The 19,816-nt window shown below is 40.2% G+C and overlaps 2 protein-coding genes across 4 annotated transcripts; both read right to left on the bottom strand.

Moving 5' to 3' along the window:
* Window positions 1–4,295: 4,295 nt before the first annotated feature.
* hprt1l (hypoxanthine phosphoribosyltransferase 1, like) lies at window positions 4,296–13,346 on the bottom strand. Of its 3 annotated transcripts, none has more exons than XM_028584586.1 (9): window positions 12,920–13,344; window positions 12,465–12,661; window positions 11,953–12,136; window positions 8,673–8,738; window positions 8,557–8,574; window positions 8,020–8,102; window positions 6,947–6,993; window positions 5,950–6,026; window positions 4,296–4,842 (listed from the first exon to the last, which is right to left on the bottom strand). In XM_028584586.1, exons 2-9 carry the CDS (start codon window positions 12,470–12,472, stop codon window positions 4,795–4,797), a joined length of 531 nt encoding a protein of 176 aa, XP_028440387.1. In that variant the 5' UTR covers window positions 12,473–12,661; window positions 12,920–13,344; the 3' UTR covers window positions 4,296–4,794. The 3 variants fall into 3 exon arrangements, with proteins under 3 accessions (XP_028440387.1, XP_028440385.1, XP_028440386.1); XM_028584584.1 differs by having other exon boundaries at window positions 12,465–12,571; window positions 12,920–13,343; XM_028584585.1 differs by lacking the exon at window positions 8,557–8,574 and having other exon boundaries at window positions 12,465–12,571; window positions 12,920–13,346.
* Window positions 13,347–13,943: 597 nt separating this feature from the next.
* On the bottom strand, window positions 13,944–19,807 carry psmd7 (proteasome 26S subunit, non-ATPase 7). The gene is made up of 8 exons (XM_028584582.1): window positions 19,634–19,807; window positions 19,099–19,190; window positions 18,524–18,616; window positions 18,335–18,432; window positions 18,131–18,211; window positions 16,480–16,571; window positions 15,004–15,202; window positions 13,944–14,367 (listed from the first exon to the last, which is right to left on the bottom strand). The coding sequence occupies exons 1-8, from the start codon at window positions 19,705–19,707 to the stop codon at window positions 14,104–14,106; spliced, it is 993 nt and encodes a 330-aa protein (XP_028440383.1). The 5' UTR covers window positions 19,708–19,807; the 3' UTR covers window positions 13,944–14,103.
* Window positions 19,808–19,816: the final 9 nt, after the last annotated feature.

Raw genomic sequence — 19,816 nt, forward strand, 5'->3', positions numbered from 1 at the left:
TTTTCTCCTTAGGAAGCAATAACAAATCGCGAATAATCATACAGCTTGCATCCGTGGACGTAATGTATTAATGTTTACTCCGTTTGCGTACGCGCTCTTCTTCGCCCTCCATTGTCTAGCACGCACGAGCAGACGATGTGCAACAGCGCCCTCTGCGGTCACACTTCCTGATGGGTCACAGTTTACGGTGTAACACCGGGCTTATCTCCAATGCAATGCTGTTTAGTTATAGGACATCTTTTGTTAATGTTCGCACTACGTGTAACTTTACTAATGTCACTCTCCCTGTAACCTTAGCGGTCTAGCTAAAATGTATTAAAGGGTATTCTTATAATGTTCTGTAATATGAATATTAACCTGATAATTAAGACAGTTAATTTATACCTCTAAACCTCTAACCTCTAAAAACTAGTTATGTTACGTGCTCGTGCTGTGCTTTTGTCAAACACATACGCATCCTAAACGTTTTCCGTGTAGCGCATATGTTCTCTTAATACACATCCATGATATCGACGTTGGGTTATCATTGACATATGGTTATTATATACTGTCTATTTATTTACGGCTTGTGTTGTTTTAGGACAATGACCTCACTGGTGACGCCAGAAGCCCTAACACAAGTCTTCTTCTTCGGGGCCCTAACACAATTTAGAAAATGTTGTTCCTAAATAAAACGAATAAAGCCTACCCTCTCCATCATTTGCCTAGTAGTCAGCTGCAAATATGGCTTGACCCCAAAAAAATTCAAAAAAAAGATTTTTCAGTGGTTTACAGTAGTACCCGATGTACTTAAAAACAGTTTACCAAAGTTTGACTTCAAGAAAGGCCCCATTTTCAAAATGGCGGCCACCAGGTCCTTAAAAAGACCATTACTCCTTTGTATTCCTATTACACCATGAATACTGGTACCTTATACATGTTTTATCCATGTAATATTCTAATTAGCATATTTGTATGATAAATAACTGATTACAAGCACAACTATATATATATATTAAAGCAATTGGTTACAAGCATATTTATGAAAAAAATAAGGGCAAATACAATTACAATTAAATAATAAAATTTCCCTTAAGTAATTGCATATTTCTCATATCGTTTTGCCTAGTGTTGGTGGTTTCTGTCCATCAGCTCCCTTCTGATGAACCTCTATCACATCAGAGCCATCTCTTAAGTTTTTACAGCAAATGGGGCAAGTTTCTCGGTTTACAACAATATGACTCATGGTCAAAATTGCATTTGGAGTGTACTTTTTCCTCAAGCTAATCCAACAATGTCATCCTCTCTTAATACACTCACATTGATGGCCTTTGTCATGCGTTAGAAATCTTTCTAATGTTCTTTTGATAGCCCCATAAAATGACACTGAGCATGTGTCTGAGAATAAGACATTTGTTCTGTAATACACACCACCGGTCAAAGGTTTTAGAACACCCCAATCTTTTTAGTTTTTTATTGACATTTTAGCAGTTCAAGTCCAATGAATAGCTAAAAATGGTACAAAGGTAAGTGGTGAACTGCCTGAGGTTAAAAAAAAAGTAAGCTTACCCAAAACTGAAAAATAATGTACGTTTCAGAATTTTACAAAAAGGCTTTTTTCAGGGAACAAGAAATGGGTTAACAACGTAAAGCTGTTCTACAGTAATGGAGGTTGATCAAGCTTTGAAAGTTGGTGCTACCAATTCCCACAGGTGCTCCAACTTGTCTGGATTACTTACAACCCCCTCTGTTTGTATAAAAGTATTGTTGGAACACACTGTGGTACCATACCCTCGTGAGCATTATATGAACAGTATTGTACTGCAGAAAGTAGTGTGTTGCTATAAAAATGGCGGGAAAAAGGCAATTAACAATGGAAGAGAGACGGACCATCATAACACTTAAGAATGTTGGTCTTTCCTACAGAGAAATTGCAAAGAAAGTCAAGGTGTCAGTGAGTACAGTATTCTTCACCATCAAAAGGCACTTAGAAACTGGGGGAAACTCTGACAGGAAGAGGTCTGGCAGACCCAAAGCCACAACAGAATCAGAAGACAAGTTTCTGAGAGCCAACAGCTTGCGTGATAGGCGGCTCACAGGACAACAGCTTCAAGCACAGCTTAATAGTGATCGTAATAAGCAAGTCTCAGTTTCAGCTGTAAAGAGAAGACTTCGAGCTGCAGGTTTGATAGGTCGAGTTGCAGCAAGAAAGCCATTGCTAAGACGTCAGAATAAGAAAAAGACGTTGCCTGGCCCAAGAAACATCGTCAATGGACTATTGAAGACTGGAAGAAGGTGCTATGGACTGATGAATCAAAATTTTAAATCTTCGGTTCATCACGCAGGATTTTTGTACGCCGTTGAGTAGGCGAAAGGATGGTTCCTCAGTGTGTGACATCAACTGTCAGACATGGAGGAGGAAGCGTGATGGTCTGGGGCTGTTTTGCTGGATCCAGGGTCGGTGATTTGTACAGAGTGAAAGGCACCCTGAACCAAAACGGCTACCACAGCATTTTGTAGCGCCATGCAGTACCCTCTGGTATGCACCTAGTTGGTCAGGGGTTCATCCTACAGCAAGATAATGACCCAAAACATAAGTTCAAGCTATGCCAGAACTACCTTAGGAAAAAATGTATGGGTACTTCTGCAACAGAGTTGGGAAGAACTGTCTGAAGAATATTTGATTTCCATTGTAGAAAGAATGCCACGAGTGTGTTCAGCTGTTATATCGGCCAAAGGGGGCTACTTTGATGAGTCAAAAATGTAGAATACATTTTGGTTCATAAATTGATTCCATGATTTCTCTTTTAACTTAAATTGTTCATTTTTTCTATTAAAGTACAATAAGACATTGAACTGCATGAATTTCAATAAAAACCTGGAAAAATCTGGGTGTTCTAAAACTTTTGACTGGTAGTGTATATTTTTTTCTTTTCTTTTTTTCTTCTTTTTTTTGTTTTTACCCACCACATGTAATATAGGAGTTCTGAAGGTTCAGTTACCATGGAGACAGGGGGCTGCACCTGTTGCCAGACTGAGGGAAAATAACTGTTCCCAGTGAGGAGGGGTGTGGTTAGGGCTGGGCAATATATCTATTATATCGATATCATGATATGAGACTAGATATTGTCTTAGATTTTGGATATCGTAATATGGCATAAGTGTCTTTTCCTGGTTAGGCTGCATTACAGTAAAGTTATGTCATTTTCTGAACTTACCAGACTGTTGTAGCTGTTCTATTATTTGCCTTTTCCCCACTTAGACATTATGTCCACATTACTGATGATATTTATCTAAAATCTAAGTGTGAAGATATTTTGTTAAAGCACCAATTGTCGACCCTAGAATATCGCCTAAATATCGATATCGAGGTATTTGGTCAAGAATATCATGATATCTGATTTTCTCCATATCGCCCAGCCCTAGGTGTGGTGGTGGTAAAAGTAATTTAAGTTACTTTTGGGTGGAATAACTTTTAAATTGAATGTTAAGTCTGTGTTTTAGCAAAGAAAGGGTATGTGTCCAAAAATGCGTACTGAATAGGAGTTACATGACAGGCTAAATCGTTTACATCTCTGGTTCACCCCAAAAAAGATAAAACCTTACAGTAATCTCACATAATGTATTCCATAAGTGTCATCATGTCAGTGCAATTTAGACAAGTCCAATGGATTCATAGACCCAGGAAACATGTGGTTTGACACCAAGATTACTTGGCTAGGTCAAATAATGAAGGAGTTAGGATATTTTGAGGGCTTCCTGCCAATCTTGGACGCCATCTTGAAAATGACACTTTTATAGTGGTCAAACTTTGGTAAACTTTTAGTATGTTATGTTATTAAGGACTAATACTACAAAAAACAGCTGAGAAACCTTTTGTTAGAATTTTTTTAGGGTTTGGTGTTTTTTTTTCTTATATGCAGCCGCCTATAGTTACACAAGCAAGTTCCCTGCCCTCTGCCAACTCTACACGCACATTTACTGCCACTTCATCAATGACGGCTTCTACCTAAAACACACGGTTTTTGCCCACATTAAATAAGATTACAGATCTTTGAGTTGCGCAGTTTTTGTTTTCGTTGAGCTTTGCCACTGCTGCACCTGATACGCTGTTAATATCAGGAGCTGTACAGGCTACTTCCCATTATATAATGCAAAGATTATCACATGAACAATAAGACAGGGAATTGAAAGTCATTTTTCACCTGAATATGGCTAAAGTAGCTAGAGTTACGTCATTTTTAAACATGAAATACATTAACGTTACCCTTTGAGATAATTGAAAAAGTGCAACAGAAAAGAAAAAAAGTGGACTGGAGGTTTCAACAAGGTTTATATTGCTGTAAACATATGAAATAAATCATAAAGTACATTCCAAGTCAGTCACTTTATGGCATAATGAGAAGATATACAAGTTAAAAGAGAGACATAAACGGAAGGCTACTTTAATTTGACTGACAGCTGAGTGAACATAAAGCAGTAGCCTGAGACGTGTGAATTGAACAAATTAATGTTATTCTATTTCTATCTCCAAGATAATACTGCAACTTACTGTCTATACACATTAGTGAATAAATAAATTAAAATGTAACAACCAAACCAAAATATTCATATACACTATTGATCCCACTTATTCATAGGGGAGAAATTAAATATTATTTAAGTTATTTACAACCCACAAGTCACATTTTGTGGATTTGTATGTAGAAAAATAAATAAAGATTCAAAACACAGCAAAGCTAAGGAGGGGCATCACAGTGGTCCTAGTCTTCATTGATTTCAGTCATTGCATTGCCTTTGCATCATTTCATCTGCTCACACTTTGTACTTCTCCTTGGCTTGATCATTCAGTATACAGATGTGCTGTGAAATAAATGAAAATAAACCAGAGACAAGTCAATTCATGTTTTTCATGCATTTCTATTCAACATTTTGTTCAGCTAGTCCAGGGCTGTAGCTACCATTGAGGGCATAAGGTCATGTCCTCTGTATTGTTTTTTAAAGAGACCATTTTACCAACTTGAGGTCTTTACATTCTACAATTAACCACAAAATAGTCATGGACTTTATAGATTCTGAGAAAAATTTTAATTAAATTTGAATGAAGTATAATTATTTAGCATTTCTCCACCACAAAAGGCATTTTTGACATGTCATAATAGCATATTAATAACATTAAAGATGGTTCAGTTCTATTTACATGTGACAAAATGTGTACTCAAATCAGCATTAGTCATCCAAAGGAAAAGAAAGAAAAAAAAACTATTAACAAAAAATGAGGATTAAATATTTGGAAAAACATTTTATTTTCTCTTTGTTTACTTGGTAGTGGCGTTTGATTGATAAACATCATGCATGCGTCACATTTCCTGTTTGAACAAAACAGTAAACTACACTGATATTTTTTATGCCAACTGCAAAAACTTATCTATGATAATCAGTATACTGTGCAAAGTGTATATATTAAAATGTAGCATGGAATTCGAACACAGCTATTGTTTAAAAAGATGTCCATCCTCATACTTTTCATCTTAACAGGTCCCATGACATGGTGCTCTTTGGATGTTTTAGTGGTCCCCTAGTACTGTATCTGAAGTCTCTTTCCTGAAATTCAGCCTTGGTGCAGAATTACAACCACTAGAGCCAGTCCCACAATGAGCTTTCCTCAGGATGTGCCATTTCTGTGTCTGTAGCTATTGAGGAGGAGAGAGGGAGGGCAAGGTGGAGGGTGGGGTGTGGCCTTGACCAACTGCCACTTTGCTCGTTTCAAAGCCATGATGTCTCTCTCCCATGGGTGGGCCAAATTCTCTGGGCGGGCAAAGCAGAGAAAGGGGGGGTAACCTTGCTCCTTATGACCTCATAAGGAGCAAGATTCCAGATCGGCCCGAACGCATATTAATGTTAAAAAACCTCATAAAGTGAAATGTTTATGTCGTGGGACCTTTAAGTAATCAATTGCAGCAAACTTACACTGAGATCTCTGAAGTACTCATTGTAGTCCAACGCGTAGCCAACCAGAAAGGAATCTGGCACCTCAAAACCAATGTCTGAAATAAAAATATAGACACCACCATTGCGAGTCATATAAAGAAAACAAACAACTTCTTTTAAGTGCATTAAGTGAAGTAAAACGGACAGGCTGACCTAAAATTAGATGCGGAAACATTTACTGTTATCAGAAGCTCTGTAGTGAACTAATACATGATGCTCTTTTACTGTCTGTGTAGAGTTGTACTTATGCTGTCAGTGCTATGTAGTGGGAAGTCAAAACGCTTACAGTAACAGCTGTCCTTGAGGGACAATCTTAAAGAGATTATCCAACTCAAACCTAAAAGCATTACATAATCAGAGACAGTGTGAGCAGGGGGTTTTCAGGCATGCATTAGTGCATAAGTGCCAGGCTCGGCTATATTTGGAGTACATTTTCCTGAACTCACTGTTAATCTTGCATGGAAAACAGCTTTATTAAATAACACTTCACCAGCCCTTTAAAGTACCAGACACATGTGTGAGTGACTGGCATGAAATGAGCATTATATGTTACAACACTTCATACATTACATAGCCATTTTTTCAAACCAATCGCAATCGTCTTGGGCGGCGCTAAGCACCGTACGAAGCAACAGCGTCTCTGCAAAATAGCCTCGGGAAGGAACTTGTTTGTTTTGGTGGAACGTGTACGTTCAAAGGTTGTTTTAGTCGTGCAACAGATAACTCAGATTGGACAGATAGTCTAGATAGTCTAGCTAGCTGTCTGGATCTGAGGAGCAGTTAACCATAGTCCTCATAAATCCACCGGAGTTTAAAATGCCAACACAAAGAAAGCCCAAGATCACAGACATCCGGCCTAAATGTGGGTCATCCGGCGGAATTTCCGGCGGCACCGGAGCAAGCCCGGAAGTGGAACGTCGTGAATATAGACCATAGAGAATACGTCTTAGTGTGAATTGAGTAAAGAGGTACTCACAGTCTGGTCTGTACCCTGAACTCCTCGGTGTCCTCTTAACCAGAAGGCTGGAATTACACAGAGAAAACACAGGATATTTGAAACAAAAGCCCTAAAAGAGATGTTAACATGCCAAAGAGAAAAATAAATTGTCACCACAACCTTTTCAGTACAGGTTTTAATCCTGACAGATGGCACCTATTGCCTGGTACACTCGCACAACACCTTGGCCAAACAGGCTAAGTGGTGCCAATGAATAGAGGCTGCCTGTCTTAAAGCTCAATTCACAGAAGGAAAAAGGATTAAAAGGATTCTGAATAAGTGAAGCATATCGTTTCTGAGGATGGTTAACTCTGTCGCCTCACAGAGAGAAGGTTCTAGGTTGGAGCCGTTCTGTGTGGAGTTTGCATGCTCCCTTCATGCCTGTGTGGGTTTTCTCCCACAGTCCAAAGACATGCAGGTTAGGTTAATTAGTGACTCTAAAGAGTCTATTCAGCTCTGTTGTATTGGGTGGCAGCAGAAAGGTCAGTGGTTCCTATCGCAAAATCTCAGCAAGATAAGGAACTATGTGACTATGTGGGGAAAAAAGTGTTTTTTGTGAGTAGTATGTGTATGCGAATTGGGTAAACTGGCAATTTAAGAATTTATTTAAATATATAGTTCAGTTAAGAATTGTTATTCACAATGGAAGCTTGGCAAGAGACAAAGTGTTGATAAATGATTATAGGGCCAACATCAAAACAATAGAAATCAAATGACCCTACCGATATACAGTAGATAAAATTTAAAAAAAACACTACTATATTTTATGCAAGCATCAGAGGAAACCCACATTGCTTCAAACACATTTCCTGTTTCAACCAGCTATCAGGAATAAATCAGAGAAATGGCCTCTACTTCCACAGTGCAGTTAAATTAGTGAGGCAGATTAACTCTTAAGCTGCTCCCTCCCTCCATCACATTATCTTCATCTCTAAAGCAGTCCTAAAGGAGAGCGTCCATTAGCTAAGAGCCATGTTATATGCACTCGCTCTATGGACATACCAGCCAGTTACAGTGAAGGTCTATAATTCAGCCTCCTGGAGGGTGCCTACCTTACAACTTTAACCATCTTGGGATTGCATTCACTCAGCAGGGAAAGTAACGTCTGCATCGTCCTTCCTGTCTCCACAATATCCTTTTTATAATGCAGGACACAGGAAGTGGTCACATTAAAGTGGAGGCATAAACATAACATACATAAAAAATATGACATTTATATAACTCATGTACAGAAGACTTTGGTGTTTTATCTCCAATTGGTTTTACTATAAAATGATGTCTTCCGTTTTAAAAAACGAACAAATGCAATAAACATTACAAGGGTTGGGTGACATGACAATGCATATTGTGAGATGATGTGGATTTTTCAACGATAAAGAGATGAATGCATTCTGTTTATGCCAAGGTATTCATATCATTGTGAACAGTATTGGAAATCAGTGAGCAGGATTTATGTATGGCAATATTGAATTGGATTGAAATGTCATTTACAATATCATGATATACATTTATTCACAATATAAATTCACATAAACTGATTTTACCATATCGCCCAAAAAAAAAAACAGACTAAAGAAGAAAAGTCTTACCTCGACAATCAAAACATTCTGCAGAAAACAAATGAAAAGGACATTTGATGAAGTATACAGCCATACGAGACTGTGTAATTGAAGTATTTCTGCCTGACAAACACTTGTGGACTAACCTTGCCTGAGAGATTGGACAGCTCATCCCCTCCTATGACTTTGACACTGTTTGTTGACTGGTCATTCTGGGGGACACAAAGAGGAGACAATATCATTACTGTAACATTATCCAACTCGTCTCATTTCTTTTGCTAGAATCCCTAGAAAAATCCTCACCACAAATCGTAAGTTACGACTTTAACTATGGATCTATGAGACTGAACGATGACCGTCACCGTCTCTTGTCGCTCAGAACGGTATGGAGTTAGAATCATGCCAAAACCTCACAAACGCACACACACAAAACGTGTTTTACACTGATTATATATATGTATATTGTAGCAATACTGGCGTTAAAGACCCGATCAGGGAATCTGTGCGTAGACCACGGATGATGCCTGTCATTGACCTACATACATCGCATCCCTGGGCCCGACACAGAATTTTCGGCGAATCTGTGAAACTGCCACAGTTTTTAAGGATTAAGGGGCCATGTTCATTTCACAGAATTCTGTGAGACCGGCAGAGATAGGCTACTACGAAGCAAGATCAACATGCTGGATTTTTTTCAGTTACCCGGCTTCACCTAACCTAACAACCGGGGTCCTGCATAAGCTGTGTCACGACGCTGGTTATCAACTAGTGACACAGTGATGGCAACGGTGGATCAGTTGTTACCGGGTACAATCACCGTGCTAACTTATTCTGAACACCTAACCTGGATGGGAGCAGGTTAAGTTGGAGATCAGAGATCAACTGGTGTAAAAGCACTTAGAAGATCAGGTGGAGCCCGGTGCAGAGAGAGAGAGAGAGAGAGAGAGAGAGAGAGAGAGAGAGAGAGAGAGAGAGAGAGAGAGAGAGAGAGGCTCATAAAAGTTAAAACATTTAGAGATCAACAACCCCGTTAACATTCCCTGATGGGTATTTTTATGAAATATATAGGCTAGATTTTAATGGGAGGGAATTGCATATCCGCTTGTTGAGCCGTGTGTCGCCATTGCGCACATCGGTTTGAATTATGTTTTTATATATTTTATTTGCTCTCACGATCGCTTCCACTGCCAGGGTTGCAACTGATCATATAATAGGCTAAAGCAGTGACAGTTTATGGAAAGCACAAGTGTAATTATGGTCAGATATTGGGCCTGACTGATGGGGAAGCAATATTGATAAGCCATGTAATTTAGGCCTACGCATCTAGGCTACAGCGTCCGCTATTTTTTTTGCCAGCTTTTTTTCCTGTTTTAGGAAGCAGCGACTGTATTGTGGTTGTTAGGTTAGGTGAAGCCGGGGAACTGAAAGAAATCCAGCATGTTGATCTTGCTTCGTAGTAGCCTACAGGCTGCCGATCTCACATAATTCTGTGAAATGAACACGGCCCCTTAACTCAAAATCTGTGGCAGTTTCACAGATTCGCCGAAAATTCTGTGTCGGGCCCACGGATGCGATGTATGTAGGTCAATGACATCATCATCCGTGGTTTACGCACAGATTCCCTGATCACAGCACGTTTCTTTCTGTACAGAGAAGCTGTATACAGCTTTGCTATTATTGGTATTTTTAGCCCAATAACCACTGTTTTAATCAACATTTATTCTCCAGATCTTATCATGGTTTAATTGTATTTCTTTTAATGTTATTATTTCGGTCTATTTCGGCCAGGGAAGCTGGATTGCTTTGTTGTTTTGATATTTTTTAAACTATAATACTACATCTAGCAACATATATGTAGATATTATCATAGTATGCCTTTCTTTATTTTAATAATATTATTTTGGTCTTATTACTGGTGAAATATTACAGTATGCTGTAAGACAGAACAGATATGATCAGAGTTGGGCGCGTGCAAAGCCGATTTCCCACAATGCAATGCCGGCATTCATTTCAGAGAATCAGACAACGATCAGCGGGTCTTTAACGCCAGTATTGCTACAATATACATATATATAATCAGTGGTTTTGTCACAGCAACAACACGTTGCTCAGCTTTGTTCCAGTAAGTTATGAACCGTAATAACATTTAAAAAAATCTGCGTGTATCTATGGTCCTGGTAGGCTTAAATTGACTTAACAGCGCCACCTGCTGTTGTGTAGTGCAAATTACAGGACATTTGTTAGTAAATTTACCTGCATTTGTGTGTGGATCAGCAAGGCAGAAAATTAGTGCCAAAAGTCACGAGACAGTTTTTTGTACTTGTAGAATTTGTTTTTGTACTTGAAGGATTTTTTTTTGTACTTGAAAGATTTTAGTTTGTACTTGCAGGATATTTTTTGTCATTGAAGAAATAAGTTTCTTTTTATGTGTAAAACATACTGTATTTGTTTGATAGGTAGGTTTCATATTTGCAGAACAAAATGCATTAGTTTGTGAATGATGTTTTGTATTTGCAAACCACACTGAGTTTGTTTGTGAATCGTTGGGCGTGAGTAAAACACGTTTTGTGTGTGTGTGTGAGGTTTTGGCATGATTCTAACTCCATAGAACGGGCTGCGGCGTTCCAGGCGAGAGGAAGAGGCGTGGCCACCTGGATGCTATTATGGACGGCGGCCAAGCCTCCTAAGGTCACATGACTTTGTTGACATAATGTCTCGAGGACAGGATGAAGGATTGCATCATTCAAGGTAAAGGCTGTTTTATGGTTCTGCGGAGGCTCCATGCAGAGCTTTCGCCTTAGCCTATGTAAGTGGCCTGATGTTTATACTTTGCGTTGGTGTGTGCTTCGAGCCGGCATGTGTGTGTGTGTGTGTGTTGTGTGTGTGTGTGTGTGGGGGGGTGTGTGGTAGAGCGAGGGAGAAGTGAGAGAGTGACGGTGATTAGCTTCGGGGTAGCGACTCTAGAGTCATAGTGAGAGAAACAATGAGTCTCCCCTGTGTTTTCTGAGTGGTGGTGGGAAATCTGTAGGAAAAGTTAACCCTCTCCTTGATTTCATGTTGTTTATGGAGAAGGAGAACCAGGAAATGAGTCGGGAAATGCAACGCTACCAAGCCACGGCCAAGCGTCGTGTAGTTACATTTTTCGAGAGGTGCAGGTCAGGCTACGGCGTAGGGTCCGGCGTAGACGCAGAGAGGGGTCTGCGGGGGTACGCCGTCGATTTGACGCAGAAGCATAAAACAGCCTTAAGACCGTGGTGACGGTCTGAGTGAGGTCAAAATAGATCTACATTTACTATACATTTTTAAATGTTTACTGCAGTGGCCCATTTCTGATTTAATGAGATTGTTCTCATTTGTCAACCCATATCACACACCTCACATTAGCACAAGTGCTTCCTGGAAATTAAATGAGAAAAGGCAGCTTACACAGTAGCTCTTCACCCTAATGAAATCCACTGTCAGGGGGACTGATTTATCACTGTTCTGGTTCAGTGCTTTAATGTAGTCCAGGAGGTCTGCGAAGAACTTGTATCCTCCTTTTAGCACACACAGAGCTACAATGTGGTGTCCCCCCATGTCCCGGATTATGTCGCGGGCCAGGCGCTCTGTCCTGGATCAGAGAAGTAGACACACAAAATAGTAAGGGCAGGGAGAGAAAGAAAAAAACGATGCAATGGTGAATTCAGTAGGCCTAAAGTTTTTATGGACAAGGAGGAGACGCTTTACATGATTTTGCACTTAAACATAATTGCTTACAATGCATTTCACTGCACTGGACATTTAACCCCCTGCCTCACAAATCCACATTCAAATGCACTTCAGGATGTGGGCTATAGTGATTTGTTAGACAAATGTGGCAGTGAAACAGAAAGAAACGTATGACTTAACAAAAATACAAGATCATTTTGAATGTGTGTTGCAGGTGGTGATTGGTTTACCTGTCCATGATAAGCCCATGGGGGATGATCACCTTGTCCAAATCGTTCTCATAATGTCTGGGGACACAGAAAAGGTCTAGGTCGTGGCCTTTCTCATCATCAGCGATCTGAAACACGAAGAAGGCGCCAATCTTTTCAACTCAGGAGAAAGTGAACCCATTCCTTGCGCCCGTGGCAACGCCGAGCCTCTCAACCACCTGTTTATACATCCATGGTTTATTCCCGCACGCACGCGCACACACACATACACACACGACTGAGATTTGAGGGTTAACGGACATCAAACGCTCATTTAGTAGCACAATTGAAACACTCCAATGTTGATTGGAAAGCTCGTGCCACCTGCAGTCTATCAAACCAGGCCTACAGTGCACGGAGCACATCCACACCCTGACAAGTGAACTATAGTTAACAAATCCCCGAACAAGCCAGCAGCAAACAGTTTACAGCCTCACCTGCAGATACGAAGCCATGTTACCTGCGGCGGGTCCTGTTCAGTCGCAGTGAAATATCTGAAAAGTCACGCTCAGGTGCTGAGTGTGAGAGGTAGAGAGCGAGAGAGAGAGGTAGAGAGCGAGAGGGAGGAGGGTTTGTTGACTGGAGGTGGCACGAGCTGGTCTCTTCTTCACCGAATGCTGCCGACCGACCGCGAGCAAGTAGCCTATGCTATGCTTCTTTGCCGGGGTATATAATCCCTTTACGTCAGAATCCAGTTTACATTCCCGATAATCTGATTTGTTCGACGTAACCTGAGTTTAAAATGCGCCACTGGTCATAACTACTAGGCTATACTGCACGTTTTGGTAACGCTGACAAGCGATGCTACTGCGAACGGTTTAAAGAAGCTGCAGATGACGCAGTTATAAAAATATAACTGACAGTTCCGACTCCCTTCACTTAAAGCACTACACTGCTCCCTGCGTGTGGTTATATTGCATCACATACACATATATATATATATATATATATATATATATATATATATACACATACATATATACACACACTATATATATACACTATATATATATATATATATATATATATATATACACACACACACACACACTTAATGACTTCTCACTGTGTACTTCCAATATGCTAATAAAGCGAATGCAAATTTGACTTACGGTTTAATCTCTTATGAAGTGGTATTACCATATTTTATAGATCTGTTAGTTTTGCCATGTTTGTATGGTATCAATTGTGTTAATGTTAGAGTCATACTGCCTTAATTTAGAAAGTTTTAATAGGAACAGTGAAAACTGCAGAACCACCCTTTTTTTTTATATGATCCCAATTTAATGAGTGATACAGGAAACAAAACTTTTTCCATCTTACAAAAAAAAGCAACCCCAGGTGTTGTACAACAGCAGGAGCACAGGACCTATGAAAACAGAATAAACATGTTCTCATAGTTCAAAACACCAAAGACGCAAACATCATCATCTTTGTATGATAACAGTCTTTATGAGTGCCACTAGTGACCATGAGGCCAGATCTCAAATGACACCATTCCCCTTATAGAGTCCTACTTTTAGCCTGAGACCCACATACAGAACTGTGGCTGTGGGCAGAAAGTAGAGCACCATCCAGATGAGATGACATGATTTGAGAGAAGACCTAAAAGGGAGAACACTCATTTTTTCTTCTTCTCATCTTTCTTGGCACCATCAGCTTTTTCCTTCTCCTTGTCTTTGTCCTTATCATCTTTTTTCTCTTTTTCGTCTTTCTTCTCTTTCTTGCCTTCCTCCTTCTCCTGTCCTTCCTTCTTTTCTGCGTCTCGGTTGGAGATCTTGTTGTTGATCAGGTTGTGAAGAGCCACCACAGAGCGTATGAGCGAGGCCAGGTAGACCACCAGCATCTGGTCGTTGGTCTTAAGGTAGAAGGCTTTTGTGAATTCCTGCAGACAGAAACAACATTCAGCAACACAAAACCTAAAGCAATACAACACACATCATGTTCATACAATATGAAATGAACAAGAATCTAGTGGCTAAATAATAATTATTGAGATTAGAAGCAAACTGCTTTCTGTGATGCAATTTTACAAAGGAATGGTGAAACCATTGGACAAAAAAAGTGATAAAAATGAAGGGGAAATTATTTTGGTTGAGTATTTTATCAACTAATCAACTCTAGATAATTTTTTTTTTTTTTTTTTTTTTAAATGGAATTGTAGAGTTCAAAGTTCATCACAAAATTAGCAGTAGCAGTGTGTCTCACTTAATCTGACTAAGTTTGCCCTCCAGTGGATAAAATGAGAATCTCAGCTCAGTTTTCAGTTCAGTTTTTTTTGTTTTCTTCTCCACATCTCTTTGGTTCACTGAATGATTTCAAACTTGTGCAGTAGTTTTAACTGTGCAGTATTTATAGCATACTAAGTGTGCTCATTGTTAAAAATCCAGTCACAAAGGATAAGCAAAATAAACGAAATGTCACTTAAATTAAGTAAAATTACAATTACTAGAATTCAAAAGACACCAATGGTTACTAAAATGCTTACATGGTAAATACCCCTAAAACATAAACAACGTACCAGTAGATTTACGTCTGGCAGCAAGTTGAAGACATCCTGCAGCTGGTAGATGATCTGGTGGTTGATGGGAAGTTTTCCTGCCGTCACTCTCTCCAGGTAAGAGCGGATGTCCAACAGCTTCGAGTTGAGCCCCTTCAGGCCGTGAACCTGATTTGTGATCCGTTGCGACAGGGTGCCCACTGTGGTATCCTTGATATCTCTGTATAGGATATGTAGCAGATGAGAGGTGAGTGGGCATGAGTATGAATGTCTTAACATATTGTGCAAGGAGTTATCATTTGTTGATAATCTTCAGCAATATGTCCTTGCATTTTTGGTGATTATAGTAAAGTAGCAGCAAAGTTGTATCATTTATACTTTGTACTGTAATAATTATTTACTGCGGTGACTAAAATGGCTATTACATGGTTAACCGTAGCCCGGTTGACACCAGACCCTTCTCAGTTGTAACTGAGAGTGGGTCTGGGGAATGTTCCTTCACAGCCCATTTCCAAAGGGGCGTCCCCAATGGACACTGCTCAAATTGGACCATGGATGTATTAATAGAACACATGGTGAATTACAACCATTAGTTATATCCATTATTACAGCTACAGGACCTCGGGAGAACCACCGTCATATGAGCATGCGCAGTGCAGGGTGACATGGGCAGTCGCGCGGGTCTGCTCGCGTTCATTATGCGCATTCATCATGACTAGTTTAATAACTCTGGATTCGGCTACTAGTGAATGTTAAAAATGTTAAACACGTGACGTTTCAAACAAGGACCCTTTAAGTGTTCGGGCTGGTAAGTTGATATAGAAATTGAAATGATATAGAAGTTTCTTTCGCCATGCAAAGTCTATGGTAAAAGTCTTTCTGGGCCAGATGGGTGCAGTTCCACCGTTGGCCGCTAAGCCCATGGTTGCTTTTAGACATGGCGCTGTTCCTGGGGTATGAACTCGTTGATGGAGACAGACGCGGTGTGCACGGAGGGGAAGGGCTGTGTGTGTGTGAGTGAGAGAGAGATGGAGGTAGAGCAGGGAAAGGAAATGCAGCTGAACGAATACGCTGCGTGTTTTAAATAGCAAAAAAATGAATAACGAAACGCAATATGTGGAAGTCAGTGTTGATTCTGTGGCACACCGCCACGAATTAGTCTATGTGTGGGAAACACTGCCTTCAACCAATCAGACCAATGATCCGGGTGACGTAGCAGCGACAGCGGCATCAACGGGTTGCTGCGCTTCGATTGGCCATCATGTTGAATGTAAACAAAAAGCTGCTTGCCGTCGCTGAGCTATCGTCATCGTGTAAAACCCGCCTCAACGGTTGCAATTGGTGCCTCGATTTGGAAAAATTGGAAATGGGCTTGAACGGGCTCTTGGCCAGACTAACTTGCAGAGCAAATCTCAAATTTGCCAGAAGTTCGTCAAGATTTTCCCAGGCTAGGTTAACAGCATAGCAAAGTGTGTGAATCAAAGGTTTGTTTAGTACCTGAGCAGGTGCTCCACACCGACTTCCTCAGCTTCCTCAGCTCCAATCTCACTGGTGACGTGTTCAAATGTCTTGGATGTTGGAGTACCGTCCTACAAATAGCAAAATCACATCAATGAAAATACTTAACTCTAAACCAAAGTTTGTTTTCAACTAGCATTACAAAACTGTTCAAATAAAAGTGCAGTGTTCGAAACCAATAGATGTGACAGGATGATAACACTGCAGTACAAACGGTCACATTTCACTGGGAATACTACAGCCCTTACAAAGGCCTCCCAATTTACCTTGTGGACAGATTAAAAGGTGCAATATATAATAGATTTACTGTATTAAATCCAAAAATGACCACAATATGTCATCTTTTCTGATAACAATGCTAAAGCCAGCATTTTCTCCTTTGAAATGTATGTTCCATGACGGAATGTCTGTGTTTTGGCCTGCATGTTGGTATCGACTGACTATTTTAACAGCTGGGCCGGGATGCCAGATATATCTGTAAAAACACAAACCCAGCGCGCTACAGCTGTAGTACAGCCATGGAAGCAGCAATCAAAAAAACGGGATCAACGGAGATAGATTACACCCAACCTAAGAAACCTCAGCGTTTCTAAAAAGTTGCACGATCAGAGACGTAATTAAACCCAGGTATAATATTGGAAATTCTATGAAAGCTGGAGAAAGCTTGGAGCCCAAAAGGACGCGGAGTTGGCCAATTTCCTCCTGAACAGGTAAGCATTAGGCTTCAGGCTAATTTATCACAGCTACTAGGGACAGGCATTTTATGTCATTTCAACATTTGTGTACTCACATTGAATTATATAGAGTACTTGAGTTGGTTACTCGCAAAAACATTTGAGACAGCCAGTGAAGTGATCCCGACTGGTCCTGTCTAACGCCACCATGCTAACAAGCGATAACTGCTAACATTACCGGAGGACCAGGCAAGCGGGCCACGGTCCAACCAAGGTGACAAACCTATGACAGAAACCGCAAGTTTGAATTCATCATAATGGAAACATGCAATTTAAACTTTGGCAAAACAACCGTGTAGCCTGTTGAGCGGCTGTAGCCGACCAACGGTGAGTAATTTTAAGCCAAAAAAGCGTGTCAGTCAGTCGGGTAGAGAGGACCATGAGTTTGTAACGTGTTTAGCGATTGTTGCCGTAAGTTTAAGCCAAGACAGTGCGCCTGTCAGTCGGGTACAGAGCTCCGCGTGAGCACGGGCTTTCATGACTCAATATAGCCAGCATCTAACGTTAGCTACGCCGCTGTGATGTGGAGTAATGTCTGGCTATGCGAGACAAGCATCTAGAAACATTGTTGGATGCTGTGTTCTCAACCTGGCAACCTCCGTGAACTTCGAGTCTGGGGAGGAGGGGCCGGGGGAAGACGACTCCCCAGTATTTTGAATTAGCAGTAACTAGTTTAAACGCTAGCTGTCAGTATTACATATTGCACCTTTAAATACAAAGAGTAGTCATAAAACCTAAAATCTCCAGACTTGTGTCCAGGAAACCCTGCATGCATCGTCACCAAACTCACACAAATGAAAATGTATTTATTATGTCATTTATAATTAAATAAATAAATGCTCACTCCAAAACAACTAGTATTCAGTCTGCTTTAATGCAATCCATGATTCACTTACATCATGTATTTCCTCCACAGAGATGTATGCTTCTGTGGGTAGACCAAGATCTTTGGGCTTCACATCTATAATGACTAACACCTGGTAGGATAAAAGACAAATATATGAGCGACTTATTGAACATCAGAATGAATATGAGTAGAACAAGGGGATGTCTCAACACATGCAAACTACGCAGAGAAAAAACGTTAAGCAGTTACATACCGAGTTGGTACAGTACTGTTTGATGAGCTCATTGATGGCAATGTCATTCTTATGCAATTTGGGTCCTGTGTGGTACCATCCGACTATTCTTTCTCTGGCTGAAAACCAGGGAAGACAGTTATTCACAAGTATAAAATCAGGGTTACCCCATCACGTAAAACAAGGATTAGGGAATAGGCAGTGCCTTACCATTTACTTTCTTGAACATGCCATACATGTTCTCCAAGTAGTCATGATCCAGGAACCACACTGAGTCATCCCTGTCATCCTCGTCAAATGGCACTGAAAAGGAACGTTGACAATGAATTAAAGAATTGACTAAATCTGTCTGTGGCAGACTTACATTTGCTGACTTTTAGTATAATTTTGCTTCATATAGTGCTATAGCAGTTATGAGTTGACAGTAAAATTCTGTTTAATGCATATTCAAATATCTTAAGGGGCCATCCACTGTTTTTACACATGGTAAGTCTACTACCTACTACTCAGCCTATGAAAACAGTTGTGTAATGTTTTCTGTGGCTGTGGAGGAAGCTTTCTTAAGTTCTTAAAAACTCTGAAATACACATTTATAACAGAAGGCCTGCAATACAAACTGGGGTGCATAAAGTTTTAAATATGTGGGTATTTAGCTGGCAGGGAGGGTTAAATGAAAAGATACAATTGAGTTGCATTACAAGAAGTGAAGGACCATAAAGGAGTTCACTGTTCTTGATTGAACAGGTTTCTCTCAAGCCACTGAGAGAAAGGTGAGTGTCACTCACCTGCAAAACTATTTGAGACGTCAAGAACTTTTTTATGCCATGATCCCAGAAGGACACCAACCACACGTTTCTGATTGCCAACTTTTCCTATCCTGTTGATTGAATTGTCAAACAAAACAAATTATCTTGCAGTAGTTTTGTCAGAAGTGAACGCTATGACTCATAAACATAGTCGTTAGCTAAGATGCTACTGTAAGCTAAGCTAATGCACAAATCTTTACGTTATCCATCGCTAATGAAATGAATGACGATAGGATACAATTAGTGGGTACGTTATAGCGAGTTCAACTACTATTCAAACCTAGTGTATTATTGATTCGTTTAACGGTTTAACAAATATTGTTTTCTTACACTGACTAGGTGACGAACAAAACAGATGTCACTGAGCTAACTAGCTTGGTCATCTCTGCATTCATTTGCAATGGGGCTCTGACTCAGCAGGGCTAACATTAGCTTAGCAGCAACGTTACGCTCCTGGACATTTTTTACTTCCAAATTTACATCAGGACTGAACACAAACATTGAACTTACTGACCTGTTAAAATGATCAACCACGCTGAGCAACACCAGTGGGTGAACGACCACATTTTCCACCGCTAACTCCGGCATTTTTGCAGTAAAGATAACAGCTAACAGCCCACCTCAACACAACGACGGCTACGCTACACTTCCGTTTGCGTATGACGTTTCTTCCGTTAAGCTTGTTCCCCTCTTACTG

This window comes from Perca flavescens, chromosome 8 (assembly GCF_004354835.1).
Source record: "Perca flavescens isolate YP-PL-M2 chromosome 8, PFLA_1.0, whole genome shotgun sequence".
In the NCBI taxonomy this organism is placed as follows: Eukaryota; Metazoa; Chordata; class Actinopteri; order Perciformes; family Percidae; genus Perca; species Perca flavescens.